The sequence below is a fragment of the Anabrus simplex genome, chromosome 12 (assembly GCF_040414725.1).
Source record: "Anabrus simplex isolate iqAnaSimp1 chromosome 12, ASM4041472v1, whole genome shotgun sequence".
NCBI lineage: Eukaryota > Metazoa > Arthropoda > Insecta > Orthoptera > Tettigoniidae > Anabrus > Anabrus simplex.
Window position 1 is genome coordinate 43,961,926 of NC_090276.1, and position 13,171 is coordinate 43,975,096.

Consider the following 13,171-nt stretch of genomic DNA (forward strand, 5'->3'; position numbering starts at 1 on the left):
TCGGCGATGATGAATCAGTCAGTCAGGACATGTTATTTTATATATATATATATAACTGTACAATTTTTAAGACTACAGCTTATTTACTATCTCTACCATGAAGACAAGCAGTAAAGTAGACACAAAAACACGAAGAAAAAAAAAAAAAGAAGTGTGCATGGTACTGTATAAGTTCCTTGCAGGCACACATTTTACAAAAACAAATGAACGTATAGATATAACGTAATCTATAATTTTCATTTCCGTATTGACAATTGCACAATTAAAAATAGGAGAGGATTTCCACCAATCAATACTTATTTATTGTATATATTAAATTACAGGACCGGTTTCGACCTCATATTCAAGGTCATCTTCAGCTGAACCATACATACATATTTATATAATGAAGCTTTGATTAAGATTGTGGTGTTGAAGGAATGCCATATGATGATGATGTACATTTAGTTACATACAAATGGGGCACGTCTTAGCGTGAACTGGCGTATATGTCATTCTGTACAATATTGTAACTGTATGTCTAAAATGTTGAAGGTCTTAAAACTAGTGTATAAAACACGTCTTTTCCTAAACTAACTTATATATCTGTACAAGATAAAAACAATATATAAAAACACTTCATGCATATGAACATTCGTTCTTGCTTGGTGGTCAATACATCGACTAACTTCCGTATTTAAGTCTTATTCACAGTTGTGCACTTCAGCTGCTATTCTTAGAGTTTGTAAAATTGCATGGATAAATTTTACAGGTGTGCACTTCAGCTGCTATTCTTAGAGTTTGTAAAATTGCATGGATAAATTTTACAAACTCTAAGAATAGCAGCTGAAGTGCACAACTGTGAATAAGACTTAAATACGGAAGTTAGTCGATGTATTGACCACCAAGCAAGAACGAATGTTCATATGCATGAAGTGTTTTTATATATTGTTTTTATCTTGTACAGATATATAAGTTAGTTTAGGAAAAGACGTGTTTTATACACTAGTTTTAAGACCTTCAACATTTTAGACATACAGTTACAATATTGTACAGAATGACATATACGCCAGTTCACGCTAAGACGTGCCCCATTTGTATGTAACTAAATGTACATCATCATCATATGGCATTCCTTCAACACCACAATCTTAATCAAAGCTTCATTATATAAATATGTATGTATGGTTCAGCTGAAGATGACCTTGAATATGAGGTCGAAACCGGTCCTGTAATTTAATATATACAATAAATAAGTATTGATTGGTGGAAATCCTCTCCTATTTTTAATCGTATAGATATAATGTTTATTGTAGGTAGCCGCAGGGTATTATCTACAGGGGAGGTATGAATTATATTTTGATAGTAATTACCAGAATAATAATACCAGTCTATAAGAAGTGTGTGATAACTATAGAGGAATAACACTCTTATCACAAGTGGCAAAAAATATTCGAAAGAATATTAGAGAGGAGAATGAGAAGAAAGGTAGAATGAGAGATGCAAGAGGAACAGCATGGCTTTAGAAGAGGAAGATCTATAGTTAATCCAATCTTCAGCATGAGACAATTGACAGAAAAGAACTGGGAATATGGAAAGGATCTGGTCATGACATTCATAGATCTAACAAAGGCATTCGATAGTGTTCCCAGGGAGAAGGTAGGGGAAACCATGGTCAAAAAGAGACTGAGAACACAAACGCCGGAAACAGTGCAAGCAATGTACAAAAATTGTATCAGCAGCGTACAGACTCCGTTTGAAAAGACAGAATGTTTTAGAAATGGAAATGGACTAGGACAGGCGAGTGTGCTGTCACCTTTTCTGTTTCTAAAGGTTATGGACGAAATTGTCAAGGAGATGAAGGAAGCATATGGGAATAGGGAGATGAAGTTATTACTATTTGAAGACACAGTCTAGGGAACAAACAGCAAAGAAGTACAAGAACAACTTGATGCAGTGAATGAGAAAACTGAAAAGTATGGTATGAAAATTAGCACAGAGAGAAACAAGACCATGGTGATATCAAGAGGAGAAAGACAAGGGAAAGACACTGTGAAAATTGGTGGTCAAAGTCTTGAAATTGTTGATAGTTTCAAATACCTAAGGACTGAATTAATGCAGAATACAAGGCTAGACATGGAGATTAATAAGAGGATGCCACAGGGCAATGCATTCTACCAGAGTGTAAGAAAAACTGTCTGGAAAAAGGAAATGTAAAGAGATAATGTACCGTTATGTACCCATATTTACCTGTGTGCCTGAGACCTGGATAATGACAAGTAGGGAGGAGAACAGAATTCAAGCCTGTGAAATGAAATACCTAGGAAGTATGTTTGGAAAGACAAGGAAAGACATTTTGAGAAACGAAGATGTGAAAAAGGAGGTCAGAATGGAAAACCTAAATGAGAGAATTGATAGGAGAAAACTTAAGATGGTTTGGACATGTAAAAAAGATGGAGGAGGAAAGAATACCAAAACAGATGATGGCGATTAAGTTTGAGGGAAGAGTGAGAGAGAGACCTAGAGCAAGGTGGATCGTTTCAAAGAAGAAGAAGAAGAAGAAGAAGAAGAAGAAGAAGAAGAAGAAGAAGAAGAAGAAGAAGAAGAAGAAGAAGAAGAAGAAACCTGGACTGGGACAAAATGATGGAAGAGAAATGGTGGAAGGAGAGAAAAGTGGAGAAGTGCCATACATGCCCCGACCCAGCAAGAGCTGGATAAGGGGAAAGAAGGCTGATGATAATGTGATGATGATGATGCTGATGATGTTGATGAATAATTAAGTCACACAATACAGGGTTATTCTAAATGATTGTCGGGGTTACAAAAATTCATAACTCACAGTGCAATTGATGCAGGAATATGAATCTTGTTTTATTGTGTACTGTAACCCATAAAGTTATTTTGACATACATAGTACATGTTAAAAATTAAATAATTGAAAAGGAGGTTCAACCTATTCAATACTTAAAAGAAAGAAATGTAGTAATTACATTCTTATTTAAATGGGACCGGTTTCGACCTTAGTCCAGGTCATCATCAGCCGTAAAAACATGTACAATGTTTATGAATATTGGAGGTCAGTTTCACACTCCGATAGGCACAAAGACACGACACCACATTCTGTCATGCACAAAGTCACAACACTATCAACTAATATACGAAGATCAAAAATAACTTGAAGTCGCAGACGAATAGATTTGTAGTTGATAGTGTTGTGACTTTGTGCATGACAGAATGTGGTGTCGTGTCTTTGTGCCTATCAGAGTGTGAAACTGACCTCCAATATTCATAAACATTGTACATGTTTTTACGGCTGATGATGACCTGGACTAAGGTCGAAACCGGTCCCATTTAAATAAGAATGTAATTACTACATTTCTTTCTTTTAAGTATTGAATAGGTTGAACCTCCTTTTCAATTATTTAATTTTTAACATCAATAATTTCAATACGGAACAATGAAATTTTTATCTTTAAATACATAGTACATTACAAATGCTCGATATGTGCACCTTGGGTCACTCTACACACATCTACTCGATAGTCCATCTCTTCCCACACCCGAGTCAACATGGCAGCGGTGATGCTTTCAAAGGCGGCTTGGATGCGCTGCTTCACTTCCTGAATATCCACCGGTAGAGGAGGAACAAATACCTGATCTTTAACATATCCCCACAGGAGGAAATCGCATGGTGTAAGATCTGGTGAACGTGGTGGAAAGGGTAAGAGTATCAGATCACCTTCCGTTCCGCGTCCCATCCATCGTTGTGGAAGTTCTTGGTTTAAAAGTGCTCTAACCTCCCTGTGGAAATGAGGTGGTGCACCATCCTGTTGCAGCACGTAAACTTCCCTCTCACTCAACTGGGGTAACAGCCATTCTGTGAGCATGTCTAGGTAAGTCAGCCCTGTTACTGTCTGTTCACTGAAGAAGAACAGGCCATAGATCTTTGTGTTTGAAACGGCACAGAACACATTCACCTTAGGAGAGTCTTGCACATGTTCCACATAACAATGAGGGTTCATTGCACCCCGAATGCAAACGTTTTGTTTGCATGAAAAGTTGCTTAGTCACTGAAAACTACTCTGTCACGAAAACCATCATCTTCTTCAATCCGTTCCTGCAGTGCCATGCAAAATTTGAAACGTAGGGCTTTGTCATTAGCTGTTAGAGCTTGACGCAATTGTAGGCGATATGGCTTTACCTTTCGGTGCCTTCGTAACACACGCCATATTGTGGTTTGAGGAACTTGCAGTTCCCTGCTACATCTCGTAGCTGATTTCTTAGGACTATGGAGATAAACGCCCCTAATCCGATTCACATCCGCTTCTGACACAGCGGGATGCCCACTGCTTTTCCCTTTGCACAAACAACCTGTATCCAAAAATTGTGCATACCATCTGTGAATAAAGTTATCGGAAGGAGGCTCCTTCCCGTATTTTGTCCGAAAATGGCGCTGGACTCTGGTAACGGATCGGTATTGATAAAATTCAAGAGTACAAAAAGCTTTCTCCTTATTGCTAACTGCCATTTTGTTAAACACTGCTATTACTGCCATCTGGTGGTAACTTATGTACTACAGTTGATGCAAAACAAAACTTTGAGAGTTTGTCTAACCGTTACTGCAACAATAAAAATGGTACGTTTTCCACGTTAAAAAAAAAAAAATTCACGAAAACCCTACAATCATTTAGAATGACCCTGTATTAAATGCAAGGGAGATACAATACAATGCGCTCATTCTTTTCTTTGTGATTGCATGTATATTATGACTCACGTCTGTGCCACTAGACTGGGAAGCTAATTCAGCCACGACACGAGCCAGCAAGTGACAGCAATTGCGCACCAGCTCTGATGAGCGGGTCACTTTCTCCTGACAAAGCGCCTGCTTTACAGGTACAGTTACCAGATCCAGAAGACGCTCCAGAACTTCACGGAATGTCCAATTACAAGTTGAGCCATTGCACTCCACCTGAAAGGATAACAATAACACAATTACAAATAGGAAGTTTGGTCTATTATATTTCATTAATTCTTCTTCTTTATTTACCACAAAGAAAGAGGTTTCGTTGAGACAGACGCAAGTCTGAGGGGAGGAAGAAAAAAGAAAACACCACCAAGAAACCAATAAATTCTGATGTGTTATACGCTACAGTAGCTTTTTTGTATCATAGAATCATCATCATAATCTCAACATGTATTCAGCATGTTTGACACCTTATGCTCAAGAGTTTACTGCATTGCCTCAAGCAAAATACTGACCATTTCAAACATTTTGGCAGTTTAATGAATAAAGACATCAAAAGAATGTGAAAAAATACAAATAGAACCAGTAATATGCAATATTCACTGGAGATATGTACCTTATAAAATGAAGCTTGTCATAAATAGGGCTAGGATTGTATAAAAAAAAAAAAAAAAAAAAAAAAAAAAAAAAAGCTCTAGTAGGCATATATGTAAAAAAAAACCTTAAGAAATGCCTTAAAATTACCAAAGTTTGGTACAGTTTTCATTATGCCAAGGTGCTGAAGTTTTGTCCCACAGGAGTTCTTTTGTGTACCAGTAAGTCTACCTACACTAGGCTGACAATTGAGCACCCTCAAATACCACCCACCAGACCAAGCCACAACTGAACCCGTGAACTTGATTTCAGAAGGCCAGCCTTCTTTCATCTGAGCTACTCAACCAGTTGCCATAAATACACTTTTTGCTCATAGCCCAAGGTAGGAAGGAAGGGTCTTGCAGACCAATACTTCTCAATACCAGGGCGTTTGTCCACTCCTATCATAAATACAATTCCCGGGGATGATCACATTTCATCTAATGTAACATCCGTGTAGTTAAAACCTCTCAGGTAAATCATATGAACTAACGAACTGGCGTGCATTTCTATCATACTAATTCTAGTGTGAAAAATGAGAAAGGGTCAGTTTTTCCAGTAATATTAAGTTTTATGCCAAAATTACTTGTAATTGTAACTACCGCTGATAAAATGCTTATTCTATCCACACAACAGACATACAGGCACCATGTCGTGATACTGTCACTTTCACCACTGCCATCACGGGGATCACTTTCCTATAGATCCTTAGGCTACAATTGAGGAGCTAGATGCAATAACAGCTAAGTCTACTTACGCTGTTATTGCATGAATACTGTTTTTGGATTTCCTGGCCCCTTCACTACAACCCAGTCCAGGTCTTAGTTCGCTAGGATGCCGCTAGAGGTCAGGAGCTCACTAAAACTGGTACCATGCGCTACGCTGTTATTGCATGAGGCATGCTTCACGAGTGGCACGTTAAGTTGTCGCCAGTTCTCTGGCTGGAGAAGATGTCACTGAGTGGAAGAGAAGGTTTTGTGGTGTCACATTTAATAAAAGACTGGTTATCAGCATTTTGACCTATGTTTCTAAGAATGCCTTCTGCTAAAAGCAACAGATTCATGATACAGAAGTTTGTGTGACATTATTACCGTAATGGTGTTGTATCAGAGTCACAGTCCTACACTCCTATGTGCCATTTACCTTCTTAAAGAGGAATGATAGCTTTCTCAGTTTTAATGATTTGAGGCTACATGATGTAAGAAAGTGTGGTGTAAAAGCAGACAAAAGGGTTGATGTTATTTCACTAATGAAATACTTAAAAACTGAAAATGTTGAGTGGTATGTGAAAGTCATGTCTGTGTGTAATGATTCCGTAGAGTCTGCTAATGCAGCATATGAAGATGAATCATCCCGATTTTGATCAATGATACATTTGAGTATTTCAAACAAGTAAGACACACAATGTCTAAATCCCAATTATATACTTTGCGATCTGTTTTTTGTTCCTTTTATTTTCTTTTAGGTTTAAATAATCACTTTGTAAATGAAAATAGGAATAAAAGTTGTTCAAAAAGGAATGTTACTAATTTTATAACATTTCAACTATTTGTTGGGGGGGGGCAATTACCGTAGCCTAATACCATAGTTGGAGAGAGCACTGTAACAAAATTCTCTTGTCTCTTTACGAGAAAAGAACGAAAAAGGTGAATATTAAATAAAGAATAAATTTAATGGTTTTATCATTCTTAGTTGACAAATTTTTGGTTTTTTTAGGAATTTGTTCTTAATTTTAGTCAGTTTAGACATTTTGGAGAACTGAGGTGGGATAAACTGCCACTTTTGTTCCTCTATAGTGGACTATCATGCTTTCCTAACTCCCTGATCAATACTGGTGTATGGCAAAATATAATATTCCTGCTCTTCATGCAATAACAGCGTATAAAATGAAATTTTAAATAACTCTGTCTTTCTTATTAGCTAACAGATCAATAAAATTCTTTGGGAAATACATTTTCTGGCTCTTTTAAATGTCCTTAAATGAAATTCAGGTTGATTCCTAATATTACTTTTAACTCAGAACATTTATAAACTTCAAGCTTCCGTTTCTCAAAATAACGTAAGTCTACTTACGCTGTTATTGCATCCAACTCCTCAATTAATCTCAGCTAATTTTGAAATTATCATTTCATCATCTGAACAAAATTACATTTACCATGCACATCAGTTAGAATGTGTCGACTCTTGCTGCATGAAGCAGTGGTGGCATTGAACTAAAAGTGAAATATTTGACTTGCATGAATATTCTAACAGATGTATGGTCAAGGTCAGATCTTTGGAGCACAAAAATAAAATAAAAATTACACTAAAAATATCATATACATGCATCTTGTTGACAATTTTGTAAGCTGCAAGGAAGGAAAGAGGCCGTCAGAGTGATCGAACACACCAACACCGGGCAAAGAGGCAGATACATGGTTTGCCCATGTTATTTTGTGTTTTCATTTTAGTCATCATCTCTCATCTTCATCACTTTTACTTCCTGCAGTGTTCTGACAACTAGGGAGGAGAGTAGAATTCATTCAAGCTAGTGAAATTAAATACCTAAGTAAGATAGGAAAGACAAACTGAGAAACGAAGATGTGAGAAAGGAAGTCAGAATGGAAAAAATAAATGGGGAAAATAGATTAGAGTAAACTAAGATGGTTTGGACATGTAAAGAGGATGAAGGAGGAAATAATACCAAAGCAGATGTTGAAGATAAAGTTTGAGGGAAAGAGAGTGAGACCTAGAACAAGGTGAATTGATTCGATAAAGAGAACTGCAAGAAGAAGGAACGTGGACTAGGACAATATGATAGAAGAGGATTAGTGGAAGGAGAGAGGAAGGTGGAGAAGTGCCATAAACGCCCCAATTCGGCAGGAGCTGGATAAGGGGAAAGGAGGATGATGAATGTTCTGACATTAGGATTTTGTTCTTAACTTTTCTCATTTGATTTTATTTGTAGCTAGGAAATACTGACACCTACATGACTACAGCAGGCTGATGATAATTAATCAATACTGACTGTAAAGACAAAATCATTTCACAATTTATGACTCACCTGTGTGCGATAACTCATTTGCTCCACAAGGATTGGATAGTGGTGACCATCCACACTGGGCATCATGGGAAGACCTGCATTGTCAGACGGACTGAGCTGTCTCTTGAGCGAAGTCTCGGATGAGTCCAGTACGCTGCTCAGGATGGGAAATGTGGAGCGTAGACGTACGGTGGGACTACAGAGAGCGGCTAATACTGCACTTAACAGGCGGTCCATGCTGTCCGGTCCGCTTCCTCCACTACCCTATAATAAGGAATATTGTATTGTATCTTATGTCTAGAAACAAATGTTAATCTTCAATCAATAGCACATGTATAAAATGAAGAAAGAGGTGGTGTGTTTGTGATTGTTATTTTAAGGGAAAAAATAATGGGATTATCAGCCCCGTGGGGGCGAGGGGGCTGGAGTACGATGGGCCTAAAATTCATCATCATCATCTCCATTTCCCGTTTCCAGCTTCCTGGGTCGAGTTGTGAATCAAGGACCTCCATCACTGCCTGTCTCCCCACCACTCTTCTCCTTTTTTAAAGTACATCTTCTAGTTTTCCTCCCCTCTTCTCTATGCACTCCCACACTGAATTTGTCCACCTCTTTCGGGGTCTTCCTAGTGGTCTCTTTCCTGTTAAGTTCTCTGAAAAAGCTTTTTTTTTTTTTTTTGCACTCTCTCTTCTCCCATTCTCATCACATGTCCATACCACTTTAGCTTTGTTGTTTCTATCCTGTCTTGAAATTTCAAGGTTACCGTCCTTTTTCATCTCTTCATTTCTAATTCTTCTATCCTTTCTGGTCTTGCCCTCGATACCTCTTAGGAATTTCATCTCCGCTGCCTCTATTCTACTCTCCTCTCATTTTGTTGCAGTCCACGATTCAGCTGCATAGGTTAGTATGGGTTCATAATAGGTTGAATATAATACTTTCTTACATTTCTTCGGCACATCTTGGTTCCACAAAATACCCCTTACACTCTGGTAGAAGCTGTCAGCTTGTTGTATTCTTTTTCCAATTTCCAATAACAATAGTAATTGTAACCTTTTTATGGCCAACATAGGACCACTCCAATCAATCACACAAATAAAATTTAGCTATTCTGTGCTTCCCATATTTCTTTATCAAACAACAACAGCAATAACAATTGTGTGTCCAATCCTTGTCTCATTTTGCTACGAGGTCAAGCATGAAGCAAGATGAATCTTTGTGTGTTAAGAAGGAAGGCATATTTTCCACCGAGTTGTTACATGAATCTTTGTTTTTTACGACCAGATACCCTTCCTGACATCAGCCTCATCAGAGGAGTTAATGTGATGCAATGAATGATGTAATATGATACTAGGATGGGGGAAGGCGGAACCCGGTGCTGGCTCATAGCACCAAGGGGTCTGTTCAAGGCTTAACGTCTTCATCTAACAGACGACTGACTATCAACATTGTCATGCCATCATTCCATATGAACACTGCAATAGGCAAATTATATAAAATTTTCCAATTTCTTTGTGCAGCTGAGAATGATGCAAAAATGCGTCGAAACTAGTACCGAATATAATTAGAATGTTGTTATTACATCTATAGACAACATTATTATTGTATTGAATAGGTTGACATTAAAAGTTTATTCATTGTAATTCTCAGTTCAATACAGACAAAAAATGAAATTTCTTACGTTAACTTCACTGTGTCTATCCACCGATTCCTTGGCCTCCCTACTGGCCTCTCCCCTTTCACTTCTGTGTCAAAGTAATTCTGTCCATCCCCATAAAATGTCCAAACCAGTGTAGCCCGTGTGTTCCTTAAAGCTCGGCAACAGGTATTTTGATGCCAGCCTCCTTCCTTTTTCTTTCAGTTCTTATTTTGTCCTGCCTGGTCTTTTGGTTTGTTGTTATGATGAATTTAATTTCTGTTGACTGGATTAGCCTTATTATGTAGGGAAGCTTTAATTCAGAGACTCAAGCCTACCCCTGTCGAGCAAAAAGTAAATAGATGATAGTGATGCTTCTTGTTTAGAGGAGCCTAACAGCTAAGGTCATCGGCCCCAAGGAGTAAATTACTTCTTGATTTAAACATTTTTATTATCAGATTAAACTTAAAAGGAACAGCAATAACAGGAGTAACTTGGAGCAGTTGAAATTAAGCAAAACAGAATATGGAAAATAAGATCTCTCAATAATTACCTTGTCCATGTTTGATAATAGCTCACAGAGGCAACTCCATTTTAAAAAGGCCGTGGGATAGAAGGCATGGAAACAGGCTACAAATGTCTGGTGACATTCTTCCAAGATACTGGTAGTCATTTTCAAGTAGGGTGTAGAACCTGAAAAATAAAATAAATAACTTGTATTCGAAGATAATTTGATTTTTCTAAATCTTAGATCTAAATCTAAGGTATGTATTTGGAAATTCTATAGTCAATTTCTTTAAATGGACAGTGACAGTATTTCCTGAACAATAATATTATCTTCAGTTATTAACACAGGGCTTTTATTTTTATTTTTATAAACAAGGCAGTTGCAAAGCTAGTCATATGGCAACTTGCAATAGCAGAATTATCAGTAGACTCAGGCTGACAGTTGGGCATGGTGATGAAATGCGAGACTAATAAATGAAGTTACCTCATTGATTTAAGCAAGAGTTTAGCATCATTGCCATCACTCTAATATTAATACACTTATTTTGGCAGTGTGGTTTCTGTAGAAAACAATAAGGAAGAGGAAAATAACCCAGTTGGGTCACATACTATGTAGAATTTGTCTTCAACAGAAGGTGATGGAGAGAAAAATAGATGGAAGAAGAGGAAGAGAAAGAAGAAGGTTTAGAAGTTAACTGATGTCAAGCAAGGTAGAAGCTATGAACAACTGAAACAGAATGCTCAGGACAGAAAATCATGGAGGATGACCAGTTGATACCTGTCTCAAGACAGAAGAAGGAAGAATAAGAAGAAGAAAAAAAGAAGAAAAAAAAGAAGATAATAACAATAATGTTATTTGCTTTACGTCCCACAAACTACTTTTTATGGTTTCCAGAGAAGAGAAAAAAGAAGAAAAAGAAGTAGTAGTTTCTGTATGAATATTTTTTAAAATACACTGTTGCTTAAAAAATGATGTTTTCATTAGAGCAATGTGTCTTCATTGTGAAATATAAAACAAAGTATTGGTCTGTCAAGGAGTGTTGCTACCGAGCTCGATAGCTGCAGTCGCTTAAGTGCGGCCAGTATCCAGTATTACATGTAACTAATCTCATGATTAGACCTGTATTGAATTTGCAATAATATGCTTACAATATTGTGATTATTATTCCCCCTTTTCAATACAATTGGTTTTATGTTGTTAGATCATAATGCTATAATACTATTTTATAGGGACATGTTTCGCTTGAATTTCAAGCATCCTCAGCCTATATAATCATCTCAAGGTTGAGACCTGTCATATTTAATTTGCTTTGACAAATTTGTGTTTAATTATAACTCTAAAATTGGAATAACCATTAATTCTAAAGATATTGACGTCCAAAACACAGTATCTTCAAATGTTGAAAATTTAGCTAAAATTGTTTTCTCAAAGTTCTAGTTTATTAAAAACAATTGTAACTTGACTTCTATGTTAAAATTTGAGTCGTAATTATAGTTAAAACTTATTGGTGTCTGAAGATTAAAATCTTGGATACGTTGGAATTCAGCTTCACGTTTTAATGTTGAGGCTTGCTACTATAATTTAATGGTTTTGAACAGAAAAATGTTGAATTAATTAGTTTCATCGAACTAGTCTTGTTTTGCTGTTGTTTATAAGTTTCATTTCCGTATTGATAGATATTACTTTATAAAAACAATATAAATATAAGTCACCACCTTATCAATACAAAATTTATTCACATTCAGCTAGTAAATATGGTCAAGACTAGTTTCGATCCCTAGGGGGTCATCTTCAGTTGACATGCATAAAAGATATATTTTACAAAAACATCACATGTAATGATTAAAACTTAAATTGAACTGATCATAAATGTTGGTATGTATGTCTTGGTACATTTGGGCTATTGCATGTGTCAATTCTAAGTTTTCCAGTATACAGTGTCAGGGTAATTAGCTAATATACATCATCCATGAAATTACATGCTATTTTTCATGTTATCAATATCCAATTTGGGTTGTACAATGTGGTATACATACATTTGTGTTAACAGACGTCAATCCAAAATCTTGAGTTGATTTGTTTTTTTCATAATATTTGAATGATGGTGCGTCCCTTTAACTGCCAATACAAAACCTTGTGGACTTTGTTACATTACGGTGACTGTTATTAACACAAATGTATGTATACCACATTGTACAACCCAAATTGGATATTGATAACATGAAAAATAGCATGTAATTTCATGGATGATGTATATTAGCTAACTAATTACCCTGACACTGTATACTGGAAAACTTAGAATTGACACATGCAATAGCCCAAATGTACCAAGACATACATACCAACATTTATGATCAGTTCAATTTAATTTAAGTTTTAATCATTACATGTGATGTTTTTGTAAAATATATCTTTTATGCATGTCAACTGAAGATGACCCCCTAGGGGTCGAAACTAGTCTTGACCATATTTACTAGCTGAATGTGAATAAATTTTGTATTGATAAGGTGGTGACTTATATTTATATTGTTTTTATAAACTAGTCTTGTTTTTACGATCAGATTTTCCGTTGGTAGTAGTTTGTATTTATGAGGGTTTTAGTCAAAACGGACGTCAATCCAAAATCTTGAGGAGTTGATTTGTTTTTTTCAT

The 13,171-nt window shown here is 36.4% G+C and overlaps 1 protein-coding gene across 1 annotated transcript in view; it reads right to left on the reverse strand.

Moving 5' to 3' along the window:
* hiw (highwire) overlaps positions 1–13,171 on the reverse strand; it is an 815,007-nt gene that overhangs the window by 676,725 nt on the left and 125,111 nt on the right. Inside the window, exons 25-27 of the mRNA XM_068229800.1 lie at positions 10,565–10,704; positions 8,400–8,642; positions 4,754–4,948 (exon numbers count right to left, since the gene is read on the reverse strand). Coding sequence (XP_068085901.1) covers positions 4,754–4,948; positions 8,400–8,642; positions 10,565–10,704 — 578 coding nt within the window. The remainder of the gene's footprint in view (positions 1–4,753; positions 4,949–8,399; positions 8,643–10,564; positions 10,705–13,171) is intronic.